This window comes from Manacus candei, unplaced genomic scaffold (genome assembly GCF_025592945.1).
Source record: "Manacus candei isolate 608988 ecotype Guabito, Panama unplaced genomic scaffold, ASM2559294v1 h1tg000014l, whole genome shotgun sequence".
Taxonomy (NCBI): Eukaryota; Metazoa; Chordata; class Aves; order Passeriformes; family Pipridae; genus Manacus; species Manacus candei.
Window position 1 is genome coordinate 11,506,533 of NW_026138062.1, and position 17,995 is coordinate 11,524,527.

The 17,995-nt window shown below is 37.8% G+C and overlaps 1 protein-coding gene across 3 annotated transcripts in view; it reads right to left on the reverse strand.

The window, feature by feature from the left end:
• Positions 1 to 11,765: 11,765 nt before the first annotated feature.
• NDFIP2 (Nedd4 family interacting protein 2) overlaps positions 11,766 to 17,995 on the reverse strand; it is a 45,823-nt gene continuing 39,593 nt past the window's right edge. For 2 of the 3 annotated variants that reach the window (XM_051779746.1, XM_051779744.1), the window contains 2 exons: positions 15,243 to 15,348; positions 11,766 to 13,319 (listed from right to left, as the gene is read on the reverse strand). In XM_051779746.1, coding sequence (XP_051635706.1) covers positions 15,245 to 15,348 — 104 coding nt within the window. In that variant the 3' untranslated portion in view covers positions 11,766 to 13,319; positions 15,243 to 15,244. Of the gene's footprint in view, positions 13,324 to 15,242; positions 15,349 to 17,995 lie in introns of all 3 variants that reach the window. The other variant, XM_051779745.1, reaches the window with a different exon arrangement.

The window sequence follows — 17,995 nt, forward strand, 5'->3', positions numbered from 1 at the left end:
AATCTGAGTTTCAGGATTAAGATACTTTTACAAACCTTGAATTTCACTGCAACCAAATTTTGGCATTTCAAGAACACTTGCTCAACTGGATATCAATCTTGTAGCTTTTATTAGTTACTGTAGAGAAATAGGAGCTGAAATATTGAGATGCAAACTGTAAGGACAATTTCATACAGAGTTGTAGAAAGGTCTAAAGATCAGCTCACTGGAAAACCACAGGAACAGGGAGCGACACTGCAGACTTGAAATGGGCATTTTTCTTTCACTTTCCAAGTACAACTTCAAGACAAAAATAGATTTTTTTTTCTTCCTCCCTGCATACAGCATTAAACAGTGTATGCAGGTACCACAGACATGAAGGATGGACTCTGCTTGCAACCGACGTGCATTTCGTCTCTCACAAAGCCTGTATGTGAACACTAAAATGGAACCAAATCTGAGATGTGAAACCCACATCTGCCTCAGGTGAAAGCAGATGTTAATTGATGTTTGCTTTTTCTCCTCTTTATGTATCCTGTCTCTTTACAACTTACATAATGTACATATTTCATCTTCACTGTAGCAGTATGAATATTTTTCAAGTCTGTCAGAGATGGAGGACTAAGCTGTCATCAGTATAGACCATGAACTCCTTTCTGTTCAAAGCAAAAGTTATGTAATTAAAGTTAACTGGTGGCATTTTCTTTAAAAAGCCTTTGCTAACTGTCTGTGGGACAAATCTGACTGGAGTTGTCCATAGAAGTTCACTCAGGACTATTTTCAAAAAAAGTACCTGGCTTCATAACCTTGAGCAAAAATTCTCTTTCTCAGTATTTACTGGAATATCATATGATGAACTGAATTATTCCTTATAAACTTCTTCTGACATATTGTCTTATATTGTATGAAGTCACCTGGATTTCAAAGAATGTGTGAAGTTACCTCTTCACTTTTTCAATCATTTCTGTTGATTATTTTGATCTAGGCTTGGGGCTTCTCCCCAGTTCTAGTTCTTAATCTCATTTTCAGGAACACATTAAGCCTAATCAACATGCAAAAAGTATTATTTCAAGGAAGTGTCTTTTCTTTTTATGGACAAATTAATCTAGAGTTCCTTATGTCTGTAGAAAAACTTCAGAAAAACTTCCTGGGAGCAGTAGGTAGAAGAGGAAGGGCATCTTATGCCCCATGGAGACAGATGCTGGAGTCTCTCCTTGCAAAGCGCAACATGCCAGATCCTAACCCATTGCATTTTTTGTGCTTGGACACACTACACTTTTCACAAGCAGTGAAAGAAAGGACACTGTACGCTGCAAACTCTATTTTGTCACTATGTCAACAACAGTATGGGCCCCAGCATCTAGCAAGAGCTGTTTGCATTGGACCTGAGAAGTTTCTCATCAGCCAGGATAGACAGTACACACCACCAGTTTCACAAGGTCACTGTTTGTTTTGGTGTTGATACAGCAAGGTGCAGAAACAGGGTGTCCAGTTGCTGTATTCCTCAGCTAGCGAGTTCGGGTCAAGCTCTTGCTGCCTCAGTTAGGCCCCACGAAAGGGGACGGGGAGGATGGCATGGCCATAGGGCAGAGAGCATCCCTCCCATCCCCGCTGTTTGCTAATGTGGAAAGGAGTCTCACAAATTGGTCACTCATTAAAAGTTTATATAGATGAATTGAGGAAGCCTCCTCTCAGTAGAATAATGATAAAGCAAAAAAAAGAAAAAAGGTTTTTATGGAGCCTTCTGGGTGGGCACAACCACCACGGCTGAAGGTGAAGCCTAGGTGAAGCATTACCTTCCAGATACCCATCCAGCCACTCAGAGAGCAGCCAGTTATCCTTTATGTTTGTTTGTGTCAACAGCTTTGTCACCCTTTCCATATATCTTGACAGAAATCCAAAGAAAGAAAACATGACTAAAATATTAAAACAGGTCACATTTTCTGTGTTTGTTCTTTAATCAAAGACACTGATTGAGATTTTTTAAAAAACAGATGAAACTTCAGTCCTAGAAAGAGAAGTCTCTCTTTTAAACTCCCCCACTCTTCAAGAGCAAGGGGACCACTTACAAATGCCAAGAGACTATATGCTAACATTGGCAGGATTTGAGGCCTTACAGCTTGTGAAACCACGAAGTGTGGTCTCTCTGTCTGGGCAGGGAGAGTGTATTCAGTAACACACCTTCCTTTTATAGTTGTTTGGAACCGAGGATATTTTCAGAGTTTGCTGCAACTTCCTTCCTTTGTATGGAAACTTGCCTGCCAGAAGATGGGATGTGGAGTGGAGGGGGGAGCAGGGAGGCACTCCTACATCATACAGGATGACAATTAAATATTAACATACACCTTCTGCTACCTGCCTGGAAATCACACAGTCACAGTATTTTAATTTGTATAGCAGTGGTAAGTGCAAGTTTGAGCTCAAGTCGTGTTATACTCTCCAGTTCCTCAGTGGCCACAGTCATACACTCCTCAAATCCTTCATCTTACTGCATTGTTTTGGATCACTTCTCATTTCATACAAGAAATCGAAATGTTTAGGCTTGACTTTCCAATTCACTAGAAAATCTTGCTTATTTTGGAGCAACCGAATCAGTTTACCAGACCTGAGAGGGAATCTACACTACTTCTTAAACAATATGGAGGCTTCTTACAAGCTTTATTTGATTGAGCTTGCAGCTAAGTAAATTCATGGCATCATGAAAACAGGTTTTAAGGTTATGCCACATTGCTCAGTGAAGGTGTCATGGATTGAACGCAAGTACTGGAGCCCCAATCTTCCGCACAGAGGTGCTGTTAGGTTGTTCTCTGTTGCTATTTTGCTGAGTAAGTTCCCTCCCCATTGACTGAACCTGGATGCAATTCGGGCAAGAAATTACTCCAGAGGAGGCTCCCAACAGGCAATATGACTAATACTGCATCAGGTTTGACTCTCATTCTTCTTCTACTGTCTCAGTTCTCCAAACACTATCTCAGAAGCCTTGGAACCATTTGAGCACATATATGAAGTATGGATGCAATCAGTCTGCTGCAGGTCTGCCAGATCTGTGCAGATGGAAGCCATTCTGCACCACTGGCCTGCGTGTCAAGGATCCCTTTCTTTCTGTAGCAGCAGAGCACTGAGTGTCCCAGGTTGTCTCAGAAAATTTGCTTAATTTGTGTCAGTGCAAGTCCCTAAGCCCCATCTAGAAAGTGCTGCCTAGCTGTGGAGTAGCAGTCCTGCAGCAGGATTGTAATTCTTCATGCCAAGTGTCTAAGACTCAGAACTGGTAAAGCTCTCGCTATCACAGCAGGAGGAGTCAAGAATCAAATGGAGCTGTAGGCCTCGGAGTACTTGGGAAACTTCTCAAAATCACTCAAGTAGCAATTAATCCCAAAATAACTAGAAAGACTGTTCATAAACTACATAATTGAGCTGGGAACATGACAGTCATTTTGACTAGCAGCTTGCTGTGTGGCATACTTAACACACCTTGCCAGCTCTATCATGAAAACATACAGCCCCCACAAGCCATACCAAAAAGGAGCCTCACCATGTAAATTGGTTTCTTTGGTCTTTGTAAAGAACTTAGCTACTTTAATCACAACAAATACCAAAATACTGGGAGAATGAGTCCCACAGCTCAATGGTATGTTTTGTGAAAAAAATTCGACATCTACATACTTGGTCCATTATGTCCCAACACTTCTTGGATCAGAAGGAGTGAACAGCTGATCCTTATTTTCTTATGAAACATAGTCCGTAGGAAAACAGGATTTCACAAAGCCCAAACCATTCCATTCAAAACACCACAGACTTAAGTCTATTGCCAAATACAAGGCAGGATCCGGAGGGAACCCATGGGACTGTCAACTCTGGAAGTCGTGGTATCCTCAGCCATAGGACAGATGGTCCCAAAGGGCAGGAACACTGGAAGCTGGGGAAAATTGCACAGCTGAATTTCACAGAAAGAAATAAACGAGGAACTCTTCAGCAAGCTCCATTGTGACCAAAAGCTATTGTTTTCTTCCTGCAGGGCATGTTTTTATAAGGTACTGAAAAGTGCAGTTTGCAGTTCCAATACTTTTCAACACTGATTCCGTTGACTCCATTTTGGACATACGGTTTTGGGTGGAAAAAAACATCATTTGAAGATGCATTTCTTGGTCTGACTACAGAGTAATCCTTGGTGACTAACTAGACTAGATGACAAATGTGAACTTTTAAGCAAACAAAATTAGATTACATGAGTCCCTCAGCAAATGATCCAGGTACTTAAACAATCAGTTAGTCTGAAATAGGAATCACAGAATACCCAGATGCCATGTACTGAGGAAGAGGCCTTGTGGGGGAGATAATTTTAGGAATGATTCAGAGTACTCACAGCATCCAGTGCCCTTAGTGTTAAGATGCTTAAACAAGTTGGCAAGAAATAGTGGAAGACCCACCATATCTTTTCAGTGTTGGAAATGTGAGCAATTCATTAGAGGTCGGACACTTTCTCTCGAAATGCTTTCTCCCCTTTGTCACTTGACAGCAGAGCAGTTTGCAGGGCTGCTCAGTAGCTCAGAGACCCAAGTTACACCCCTGTTCATGCCAGGATTCACCTGTCAGGGGAGAGTTTGGTACACCAAGGTGTTGTGGAAGAAGGCCCTGAGCATGTGCCTCATCAAAACTCGGTCAGTGATGACAACGAACGAGGATAATGAAACACTGGGAGAAGTCACTCAAGACACATGGGAAATTATTGTGCTCTGGGGTTCTTAAGACCCATCTGACAAAGTCTTAAGCAATGTAGTCTGAATTCAAAACTGGCCCTGCTTTAAACAGAAGCTTGCACCAGATAACCTCCTGTGGTTCCCTTCAACCCGAATACCTGACTGTGCACTTTGTGTGGAAACTACTGGTCCAAAGGAAAGTATGTAAGAAGGTGTTGAAACCTGGAGTTGGGATACCCGGGAAAGGCGATTTTTATTTACACCAAATGTAGAAATAAACCTGAAAGCAGGATTTCAGCTTCAACCTGTTGTATAACCAAGTAATACACCTAAAACGGGTCTCATAAAGGAACTTAAGTGCAATATACATCAGTCTGAGACTAATTTCTTACTATCATGAAAAAAGAAGGTAACTTTTCCAAACTCAACCCTAAATCAAAGCTCTTAGCAGTGTGGTTGCCGTGACTAAACAGATCAGCACAGACCTGGCAGCCAAAGAAGACCAGTACAGGTGTCAGGCTGTGGGATTCACCAATTCACCAAACAGATAAGCTGCCTCTGGATAGCTGAGAGTTAATTGTATGGTATTTCTCATTTGAAAAACAATTCTGTACTAATTAGAAGTACAAATACTACTGGATTGCATCCTATGCATTTCACAAGCCCCAAATCTGGATTAAATCACACACATGAGCTGTTTAATCACTTTTGTAACACAGATGGTCTATAATGAGCAGCTCTAAAAAAGATGGGGAGTGGGGACTGTATACTAAACACTGCACAAAGCATTAGCACAGGCAACAAAAACAGAATAAGAAAATATCAAAGGAAATAAAGACAGAAAAATTGCCATTATCACTGCAATTAACAATTTGGGACTGAGATGCAGAAGTAATAAATGGTCTGCTGAAACTTCTAAAGCAAACCAAAAGCAAACTTCACTAGATTTATTTTTCAAAAATACCTCCCACACTATTTTTTCTCTTGATATCATAACTGAAATGTATACTGCATGTACTTAAAACACAGTAAATCACTTTACAGGCATGGACCACAGAGAGATCAAATTCTATATATAGTACTTATATAGCACAGATACAATCATGAGCAAGACTCTATAAAATCTGCAGAGAAAAACCAACAAACAAAAAAGGTGTGTGATAACATTTAAAAACAGCTTGTTGTCAGAAACCTTTAAAGGTTATCTAGTCCAAACACCCTGCAATAAGCATAGACATCTGCAATTAGATCAGCTTTCTCAGAGCTCTGTCCAACCTGGCCTTTAATGTTTCCATATATTGGGCATCTACCTCTCCAGGCAACATGTTCCAGTATTTCACCATCTTCATAATAAAAAAATTTCTTCCTTATATCTAGTCTAAATCTAATCTTGTTCAATTTAAAACTGTTACCCCTTGTTCTATTGCAACAGGTCTTGCTAAAAGATTTGCCCCCTGTCTTTCCTGTAGGCCTTTTTAAGGTACTGGAAGGTCACTATAACGTCTCCCTGAAGCCTTCCCTTCTCCAAGCTGAACAATCCCAGCTCTCTCAGCTTTTCCTCACAGGAGAATGCTCCATCCCTCCAATCATCTTTATGGTCCTCCTGTGGACTCACTCCAACAAGTCAATGTCCTTCCTTCCTTTGCTAGGGTCCCCAGAGCTGGATGCAGTGCTCCAGTGAAGTCTCACCAGAGCAGAGTAGAGGGTCAGAATCACCTTCCTCACCCTGGTGGCCACTCTGCTTTTGGCGCAGCCCAGGACACAGGTGGTTTTCTGGGCTGCAAGTGCTCATTGCTGGGTCACATCCAGCCTCTCATCCACCAGCACCTCCAAATCCTTCCTGCAGGATGTTCTCAACTCCTTCACCCCTCAGCCTATACTGCTGAATACTGGAGGTTGCCCCAGTCCAGGTACAGGACCTTGTATAGTCATCTGACTTTCTGAAAGCAAAAAGCAAATAAAGAACAATGTATCTTCCCATATTATCAAGTTATTAATTTTTATTTTACAGAATCAACAGAGTTGCAGGATCTTCTTGTATTATACATCTTTGGGAGAATTGAGGTACACAAGAATCGTTATTATCCTGTATCACACATACTGCTCAGATTTAACACATATACCCAGTCTTAAGAACTGTACTGGCTTCATGACATCCCACTGAAGAGCATAATCATGGAGGTAAAAAGAAAATCCCAACAGTACTTTACCCAAGACATTTCTCAGCAAATGACAAGTGCACAAAATTTCAAGCTAATTATTATCATAGAGTAGATAGCTTCTTCAACTTTCAAAATAATTAGTTTTCTTTGTAGGGAATTTTTTTTTTTTTGCTTTATTTCTTGGGTGTACCTCCTCTATCAATTTGATTCTTAAATTCTTATTGCTCTTGAAACCTCCCCAAGTAATTTTCAGGTTTTCAGTTCAAAGATGCACAACCCTTTAAGGACAACCAAATTAAGTAACAGCCTTTGAGAACTGTAATACTCACACTTTAGCTGTCTACATCCTCCATTCACATTAAATGTGAACATCAAAGTTAGAAACAAGTAAAAAAACACTGCAACATAAAAATTTTAACATGGTACTTGAATTTTTTTACTCACTGAAAAACAATCTATTAGACACTATTACTAAGAACTATTATTGTTCTGACTATGATCCCCCTCCAGCTGTTGCTGTTACTGGATAGATAACATTTCTAGTAAGCAGCAGTTTCTCTTTAAAAAGTGCAAATTTTATGAGTAATTCCTAAGCAGTCAGTCACAAATCTTAGTAACCCCTTTGCACAGAGGTCTGCTCAGGATATTAGCAGACCTGAGCAGACCTCAGGAACAAGTGTTAATGAATGCATCACATTCATCTATGAGATTTTAAAAAGCATGCTGGGAGGGAACACACCTTTTTCAACCCTAAACTTGTGTAGGTACCACACTAAAAAGGGTAGAAAAGGTACTCAACATCATGAGATTTGTGGCAAAATACAAAGTTGACAACACTGATTTCTTCATTAATGTAAATTTCAGTGTTGAAAGAGCCGAGAAGGCTGCATATGCCACATAGATTGTACAAAGACAGGGTTGCAGATTGCATTCTTGCTGGCAAGGCAGAATAACATGGAGAGGCGTTTCCCGTGAGGCCACCTAGGCTAACAACTGCTGGCCAAGTACTGTAGTTGACAGCCAGCTGGGACCTCCTTCTCCCTGTCCAAAGATGGAGTTTGCTGTTTCAGTTGTCTCAGAAAGAAAACCTGAGGGTCCCTTTCACAGATTACACAGGTACACAAAGTGGCTGGTCAACTGGGGAAGAAGGGGATGAGGACTGCACTCAGATGTACTCTGGTCATCTTACCAGAAACATCTGCTATGACTGCTGTTGCAAACCCAGGGTTAAAGGTCCAAGCAGTCCTTCTCCCCTTTTTTCCTCTTTCTCCCTTCACAGTGAATCTCTGCTGAATATGTAGCAATCTCAGCTTGAATCTATGACATATCCAGAGCACACTGCATCATTATGAAGGAGGAATTAGGCAGAGAACTGAGCCAAGTCATATGTAACCTGCCAAGTCCAACAGGTCACGTCAGCTTTCAGTCAATTCAGAAACATATTAACTCCTGAATGTGTAAACTAACAAGTTTCATAACCACAGGATTATGTGCCCACATTATGATGAATACCAGCAGAACTGATGCGCCTTTACTACAAAATAAAGAACTGCAAAAAACCAACAAACACAACATCAAACCCCCAAAAACTCTGACTTCTCAGGGGAAAAATAGCAGCACTTGAGAATCCAAAGTACAGTAACACTACAACTGACTGATAACTATTTAGAATAGAAATTCCTGGTTTTTGTTTAACCACAGTGAGACTACGCTCAAAGTAACAGTTTCTAAGTTGGGATCTGATTCACATTTCAGATAGAAATGGTTTATTGATTTAATCTGCAGAAATTATTTCCATTGTTCTGTGTATACAGAGAAGTGAATTGATAGTGTTGTCTTCAGAAGTTCCTTGTTTAAAGAGGTACAGAGCTAAATTTAGTCCATAAAAAACAATTTGTCATTCTTTAAGATGAAAATCCCCATAAAAACCTCCTATGAAAATTCTATGAAAAAAAGATAGTGTCAAATTAGTTAATTAGAAGTCAAAGAATCAAAGAATTATAGAATCATATATAGTTTGAGTTGGAAGGGAGCTTAAAGACCATCTAGTTCTGACCGTCCTGCCGTAGCCAGGGACACCTTCCACTAGACCAGATTACTCAAAGTCCCATCCAACCTGGCTTTGAACACTTCCAGGGGTGGGGCATCCACAGCTTCTCTGGGCAACCTGTTCCAGCGCCTCACCACCCTCACAGAATTTCTTCCTAATATCTAACTGAAACCTGTTCTCTCTCTTACAGTTTGAAGTCATCATCCCATGTCCTATTACTACACACTCTTGTAAAAAGTACCCATCCAGTTCTCCTGTAGGCCTGCTTGAAGTAAGCAATGGTCTCGCAGGTGCTCATGCTACCACTTACATGATGATTCACACTGGCTTTATTCCAGTAACACTTCCACCAGTAAGACCTGCAGACTTTGCTCTAACACCCGCACAAAATACACCCAAGACCTCAGACCCCAGGAGAAAGCTCTCACCAGCTGCATACAATAAGAGAAGTGGACTGATCAGAAATGGTACTGCAATCATATTAAACGAAAAGACTCAGTTAATGAATGCATCCAACTGAAGCACACTTTATAGTTATTTAACTCATAGACAGCCTACAGCAGCAGGAGTCCATGTGTAACTGGGCATTTGGGAGTCATGGGACTACACCAACCTAGAAAACTAAGAAGGACTGGCATCTGTGCAGCTATGTATAATGAAGAATCAATGAACAACTTCTCATAGTACAACAAGGATACCCCCACAAACACACAGTTTCTTTGATCACAAGAAAAATTAAGAGTGAACACTAAAAGTAAAAACATGGGGATAACTGTGACCATCCCTCAGTATGAAAGAACCAAATAATATTACTTTTTTTTTGAACAGACACCATTCTGGTTTACACATTAAAAAAAGGAACAATAGCTGGAGAGCTGATGCTGTTTGCAATACTTCAAAGCCTCACTGCGTGCCAGTTTCCTCACACAGAAAATATACCACAGGTAAAAATCCAGGAAAACTCACTTTGTTTCATTTTAAAAGGGTTGTGGAGGTGAAGGCAATTATGTATCAGGGAAACATTTCAAGATCATCTTAAAGGTCTTTTCCAACCTAAATGGTTCTACGATTCTATTCAGACTCATATGCAAGACAAATTCTGCCATCATTTTAATTCCACTTGTACACACAATGCTTACAACAGGTGGATGGCACAGTTATGTATTTTAAGCATTTTCAGTTGTCTGAAAGCCATTGATTTTAAAAGTTCGCTTACCTGTAAAATATGGATTTATGAGGACACAAACCATCACTGCACAGCACAGAAAAACCTCTTCGGAATTGCTAAGTGCTTTATTTATTAACTGCAGTCAACATGCAGTAGAGAAGCCTTCTGCCTATCCTTGCTGGATGTATAGCCAGTGGACAGAGAAAGGAGAAGGGATGTGGAACTGGAAAGCATATGCTAATTAGAGGATATACAGATGGTAAAAGTATCCTCAGAATTATATAAAAAAAGGTAAATATCTCGGGATGGTGGAAAAAAACAATGTACACAGAAGAAACAATACACTGGACTCCACTGTTTCTGGGCGGAATGTGCACATATGCTAATCATGTTTTAGCATGATAGGAATATCTCTTTTCCTTATTGAGAGATATTTGTTTCCATACCAGAGGTTATTCACCTTCTCTTCAAAAGTCCAGGAAGGTATAGTTACTCCATGAGATGAACTTTTTTGCTTAAGTGAACAAAGCAAACAACAACACAGGAGGAACTAATGTAGAGTATTATGGGAAAACATTCTCAAAATGTGGAAGAGATTAAAAGGTTTCTGATGTTACGGTAGCACATGAATAAAGCCACTTTTCCTCACCTGCTGTCATTGTTCAAAGGGAGGGAAGCAGATACAGAAAGAGTAGGGTGTTGAAATCAGGTTAAAAGGTGTTGCAGGATGAGGACTGTGTCCATACTCTAGGATGAGACAGCAAAGCGGAAGCTTGGAGACAACCTCTGCTCTGTAAGAAGACTGAAGTGTGAGTCATGGATCATTTCTGAAATGGCCCACAGGCTATCTAAATCATATTTAAGATGTCAATCTTCCTGTGGTGTCTACATCAATAAAAGTAGGTGACAAAACTAGAAAAATTATTATAATGCCTGTTGCTCAAATAAAATGGAATTTTCTCTCCTCACTTCCCCTCCTTCAGCTGTTTTTGCCCCAAGTTTCAAAGCCTTATTTATTTGCATTGATACAAAATCTGTTTACAGTCAACTTCACTGTGATACTGGAGCTTCTCCCCCTGCCCCCAACAAGACACAAAGAAAAGCTGGCCAGGTGTCTCTAAACCACAGAGCCAGCTGCTCCAAACCGAGCTCACAGGAAATAGCAAGGAAAATATGCAGCATTTGACACATCTGGAATAGATTGCAGAGTCTTTGAAAACAGTGTCCCAGTTCCCTTCCTCCTGCTGATGAGATTTCAGGCTTCCAAACTGCTGCATCAACCAGAAAGGATTAGATAACATGTACGTTTTTAACTCTACATATTCTTTCTGTCCAAATGACAATTTTTCCAAGGTAGTACACGAAATATCTGTATAAAGCTTTCTGTAGAGTGCAGTGGACCAAACAGAAATAATTCTATCAGAAGTCTGCTACTTAATAATATGGGAAAATTGATATAGTTGGAAGATAGTACTAGTTGATATTGGTAAGCACAGAAAATGAGGCGATACTGCATGCCTTGCAGAGTCACATTAACTTCTTAAAAGAAACATCCTAACAGTTTCTTCACATAAAATATGAGATGAGAAAGAGAAGAGAGGATTGGTCAGCACCTATTTTGCCAAGTAATTTTTCTATAATTACATGTTGACACAAATACTGCAGTGTGTATTTTTCAACATGAAGTACACAAAAAATCCCCAAAAACATTGTCTTAAATAGCAAAACAAAGCAATGCTTTATTATCCATTTCTTTTTCATCTGGACAGTGAATGCAAAGTAACAGAGAAAAACAGATAAGTTTAGAAGGAAATCCCAATAGGATACTGAATGTAATACTTAACTTTCTTCTTTCCCTAGAGAAGTAGAGGTGCCCCTAAAATTTTAGTCACTATCTGTATCTCTGAAAGATTAGGAAAATAATGTGACCAGTTTACATACATATATTTTAAACATTCATTATAGATACAAAAGTCAATACAGAACTAGCTTAACACAACAAACCCCACTGGTTTTAATGTTAGTAATAAAAAGGTAGAATTCTAATATAAAAAGAAAAACTGCAGGAAAGTATTTGTATTTTTTCCCCTCAAAGGTGCAACCAACAACCAATGCATTTTTGCAACTGAGATTCCAGTTGTACAAAGGACTGAGAGATGTATTCTCCTACTTAATGAGACGCATAAATTTCATAAACTTTAAAAGAAACCACACATGCATGAACAGTAGACAGTACCCCTTAAAGAGATGATATTTATAAGAAAGTAATGGTATACCTTAAATGAATACTGGGAGAGGTGCAACACACATTTTCTACTTTCAGAGCTTTGAAATATTTTTTCCTCTCATAGATTATTTCCCAAATTACCTTGCATTTAAACTAGTTTATTCTTATGAAATGGCAAAGTATTTACTCTAAACAAGCATTATAAGATAGCGATATGATTTTTTTTTTGAGAAGCCCTCAGTGTGGATGTTGTATTTATACTGAACTCAAGAATGCAAACCTCCCAAATTACATCTAATAATAACTATACCCTTAATAGCCAATTAACAAAAAATATGTATATAGCTCTAAGATTAAACAAAATTTAGAGAATATGCTGTTACAAAATATATTTTGACATATTTCCTAAGAAGCAATTCCAACAGTCATTTATGTAGAGTTATTTACAGGGAACTCAAAGTCTATAATTTTTGAGCAAACCAGTATGTTGTTTTGAATTTGATAAAATACTGGTGAATACGAGTTTGTGACAACAAGGAACTTTGGGGTTTAGTAAACTTAAAAATGTTCTATACAATCATTAGATGAATCTAAATTATATAAAAAAAAAAATTGTCTGAACTGGTTAATCTGAATCATTTAATGCATTTCATTGTACTCAAAAGTTCAGATCACCAAGTCAGTGGTACATAGAAGCTGTGAAACAAGTTACCACTTAAATCTTTCAGACACAACAAGCACAGATTGAGTCTGACTGTACCTAATCTATACTTACAGATAGTTTGTTCTTACTTCAATATTATCTTTTTAATAAGCACATATACAAATGTGCTAAAAAAAAAGGCAGCAATAATAAATATTTACTAGAATGACCAGAACCGGTATTTGAGCATAAAGCATCCTGTCATTCATTCTTAAAGCCATATCTTCACTAATTTGTCTTCCTGTTTTAGTAGTCTTCTGTCTTATTAACTTGGAGGGTTACACATCATCTGGAAGTTTCACACCAGCACTGGAAAGGAATGTCTGTTCGATGCTGTTTAGAGATAAAGAAAGAGTTGTACTTCAGTTCACCACCAGGATCCACTAGAATAGCATTGCTAAGTGACTAGCAAACCTGAACTTCAGCAAAACAGCAGCCTACCTACTCCCCCATGTCAAGATGGGAGAAAAAACCCAAAACTTTACTGTTATTTTGTTATGATTTCAAAAGAATAACTGAGAATATTTTCTAACTGTATTTGTTATTTATTAAAACTAATAGTCACTGTAGAGGAGTCACTGTAGATGAAGCTACCTGTCTGTGCAAGATAAAGGACATTATAGTGTGATAGCCATTAATTTGAACTTCCTGTTTCAGTACTTAAGATGCTTCAAAAACATAATATTTATAAATATTATAAATATTGTAAATATTGTAAATATCAGCTCTACAAACACTCCACAGATCTTATCAGCCCACAACCCATACATCTCAGTGGTGGTGACAGGTAAAGGAAAAACTCAAAGCCACTGAACTTAGATAGGACAACTCATTAACTTCAGTTTATGCTGGATTAAAGACTGTTTTGTCCCAAAGCAGAATTTTAACCGCAGAAGAGCAAGGAATCCCAGAGGACATTTTCCTACACTCTCATTATTCTCTTCAAGCTATAGTTCTCAAAGACCGTTTAGTCCCAACAACTGTTTTTTAAAAGTAGCATTTTAAAACTTTATTGTACTGAAAGTTAACAGATATTTTCAGCCTTGTCTCTACAAATTTCAGTATTCTGAAGAGATTATACACAGCACTAAGAAGTCATATGTAACTATTGCAAGAAGGAAATACTTCCATGTAGTTGCTAATTTAGATTGGTTACTAAAAGGCAATATATGCCTCAGTTAATTAACTTACTACATAATTTTGACAAAATGGTACATGAAAGAGAAATATTATGCTATAGTTAACAGATTTTTCCATGATCAAGTGCATATTGTATAGCACAGATACTCATCATTACCTGTTTTTAAATATATATCACTGTCTTATATAAAAGGAATAAAATGAACTAGGTTTTTTTAGACTTATACAGTCCTTTTTTTTTTTTACATGCTTCAATGTGTTGTTGGTTAATTACTATTGATCCTGTGATCAATCCTGAAGAAAATTTACACAAACTTTTTTTTTTTTTTTTTACAGCAAACATAGCTTCTCAGGTAAGTCAAAACAGTCTTTAAGCATTTTACAAAGTGCAGAGCAATGAAAATGCTGTAGTACTTATTTCTAAGCTTAAATTTATCTCATCATGCAATTTAAATAAAAAAAGTTGAACATAAATAAAGACCCCTGGTTGAAGTTACATAGTGAAGTCCAATAAATCCACTTAACAGATAAAAAGTATTAAAAAAAAAAAAAAGTGGATATGTGCCAGACTGATTAGTCAGCTACCTGAAGGATACATAAAGCACATTGTTGCATACACAATAATCATACTTGTACATGACTGTCGTAATCCAGTCGTGTAAAGAGAGACAATGCTCATCTATTGTTTGCATGTTCAAACCCATGTCAATCAGATTTAATATGCAAGCAGATTAGTGCTTCCAAACTTGCTGACAACAGGTTGACTACTAAAGCCAGTTTTCCAACACAAAGGACAGTATCCTGACAGGCAGCAGATACTGTTTCTTGCTTCGGAAAAAAAAAAGTGTTCCTCTTCATTTTTGTTACTGAACATTAGTTCAAGGGAGGACTGGAGGCAACAAGATGCATTATTTACTTACAAATAAGAGACTTCACGTACCTCCGAGTCCATGAAGGATATATGCAGTATTCATGACAAATGTTAAAAAACATGTAATTGCTGTTTTGTTTATTTATTTTTAATATTTCATTCATTTTAATATTTAAATATTTTGTTTATTTATTTTTAATATTTCATTCATCTCCATTTTCCTGGGAAAGATAAAAGATGCTTACCTTCAGTACAAGAAAAAAAATCTTGTTCTGTGAGCAGCTGCCATGCTTTCAGACATATTTCTGACTTTAAGATAATTAACAAAGCCTCGAAAGAACAAGAGGAGTCCTGAAAGTGTAGAAAATGCACAAAATAAAGTATATTAACATTAGTACACACTATCCATGTTATTTTTTAACATAATTTTTTTAAACCTAGATTATACAAAGTAAAGCAAGGCCTTTATGTATCGTTCACAAATTCAACAAAAAAGTCAGCTTTTATCTTGTGATGAGGATTCAGTTTTATGGAAAATTTTCCAGAAATTTTACAGTTATTCTGGGTTCAACTATCATCTGCTAAAAAGACTGTATGAAAATACTTAGAATGAAGAAAAAAACCCTGAAAAACAAAAGGATATGATTTGCACATTCTTTTCAATTAGAATTCTCAAAATAAATTACTAGTGTGTTAGAAGACTACCTGAACCACAAAATGTACCTCCAGACATGTGTAAGATAAACATCTTGCAAGTCAAAAGAGTTTAAAAAAAAGAAGACAGAAGGTAGGGATTGCTCTAGAAGCAAGCCAGTACTAAGATATGGTAGATTATGACTTGAGATTTAACCATTCAGGAAAAAACACTTCTCCAAGAGGAAGAAGAACAACTTCAGAGAAAATTACTCAAAATGTGTTAAGACAACATTTTTTCTTAACTCCACATTTACAATTGTTTTAAAATACTTACATTTAACTGCATTTGAAAGCAAATTTCAGCTAAGAAATGTACACAGAGAAGTTCATTTGCAACAACAGTATCTTGGAGATATATGCCTATGTGTATAGATACACATATGTATTAAGATTCCAAAAGTTCAAAGGAAAATTCAAACTGAGGTTTAACAAGTTTAGCAAAGGATTTAATTCTTTCCTCTTTCCTACATGATGCTATTTCTTTCTGCTGTCCTGGATGAGCCCCTGATTTTCTGCTATGATAATTTCTTTTGTAAATGCTTTTTGCTTGCGATTTTTTTAACTTTCCTTTTGGTTGTTTTTTTTAAGCCAAAGTTTCATTAGGACAGACAGAGAAACAATAAAATGACAGAGAATGATCTGCTAACTAGGGGAACTTGACCTAAGCCAGACATGTTTCTGTGATTAAGGTGAATTCTGCACAGAGAGGAAAGCCGTAAGATGTGGATCACAAGTCTACTGGAAAAGCTGCTGCCCAGACATTACCAGAGGTAGTCCCACATTCAACTGAAAAGCAGCTGAAACAGCAAAATGAGGGCAGGCCGCTCTTAAGGTGTTTGATAGCATATTTTCTGCATTACACATGCTGGAAAACCAGTCCAAGTTCAACCCATATTTTATATTTCTCTCTTTAGGGAAGGAAAAAAAACCATCCCACTTTACACTGTGTTCCTCAAAAAGAAACACTGGCTAACATTTAAATTTGAAAATTTGAATTGTCTCTCTCCAATTTGTTCACTGTACATGACAGCTCCTAGGAAATCGACCACTTCGCTTTTCTGTGACATGTTAGCAGATTTGGTCAGATTTTGAAAGAAGGAAAGGGAATAGAAACCGATGGGTGAACACCAGAAGAGAGGAGATGGCAGTAGGTGGGCTCAAGTATGTCAAAGGGCTATAAAAAAAGACTACAACTCATTCACTTCTGAAGAGATGCTGGACATGCTACTTCACGTGGTCTAATGGAAAATTTATCCGAACCAACAAAACGCAGATCTGGCTGGCAGTGTTCCCATGGCATGATAATAACTCCTTCATGTCCTGCTAACTAGCTTTGTTGGGTCAAATCCTTCTATGGTGTTCCAGCAATCTTGGTATATCCACTTTATCACTTTAAAAACATTGTTGGTGTATTTCATGCAAAACATTTGTAAGACAAGGGAACACTGACTGCTGGATGAATACCTTTTATTACAAAGTATATCCTAAACTTCATGATTTAAAAAAAAAAAAAATCCTCAAACACTTTAGACTGAAAAAAAGGCTTTCCCAAATTAAAGTGAGCTTCTTTCTGAACATGTGCTGCAAAAGACTAGTGAAAAGAAGAGCTATAGCTTTTTCCATAGACATGGTGGGGGAAGGTGTTGGGAAAGAACACACTATTTTCGTCCTAGTGGAAAAAAAGTGTCAAACCTCAATCTCAGGCACCACAAGGTTTGCTTTTAATCAAAGTCTTAACTGGAGATGTTTGTGTCTGCAAAGAGTCATTTCACTTCCTACTTCAACACAATCACCTCAAACAATATGAAAGCGTTCAAGGGACTGATGCTGTGATGTGTTGAATATTTGCAGTTTCTACATATTTCAAGCTATAAAGTGCACAACAGTAGAGTAAGGTGAGTATTAGAAAGTTTGATGAATGGCCTCAAACACTACTAAAAAGGCAGATAACGGTAATGTCCTTTAAGACTTCTGGCATTTCTTTCAAGATAAATAAGGAGTCATAAACATTCAAAATCTCAGTGTTGGTTGTTTTGTTTTTCTTTTTTAATTTACTCAGCATTTCATTCTAACATTCACTATTAGCCATTTAAGTCAATTGACTCAAAGGGAAGAGTGCCACCTACTGAATCAGCAACAGTTTACTGTGCTTCCAGAGCTGGAAACAGAAAATAAAACAGATAGTAGCATTCATTTCTGTAAAAGAAAATAACTTCAGATGCCATATTCAAATTACAAAATCCACAATAGGAGAAAAGGTATAGTGCTTGGGGTTTGGTATATCCTCACTAAAAACAGAGAG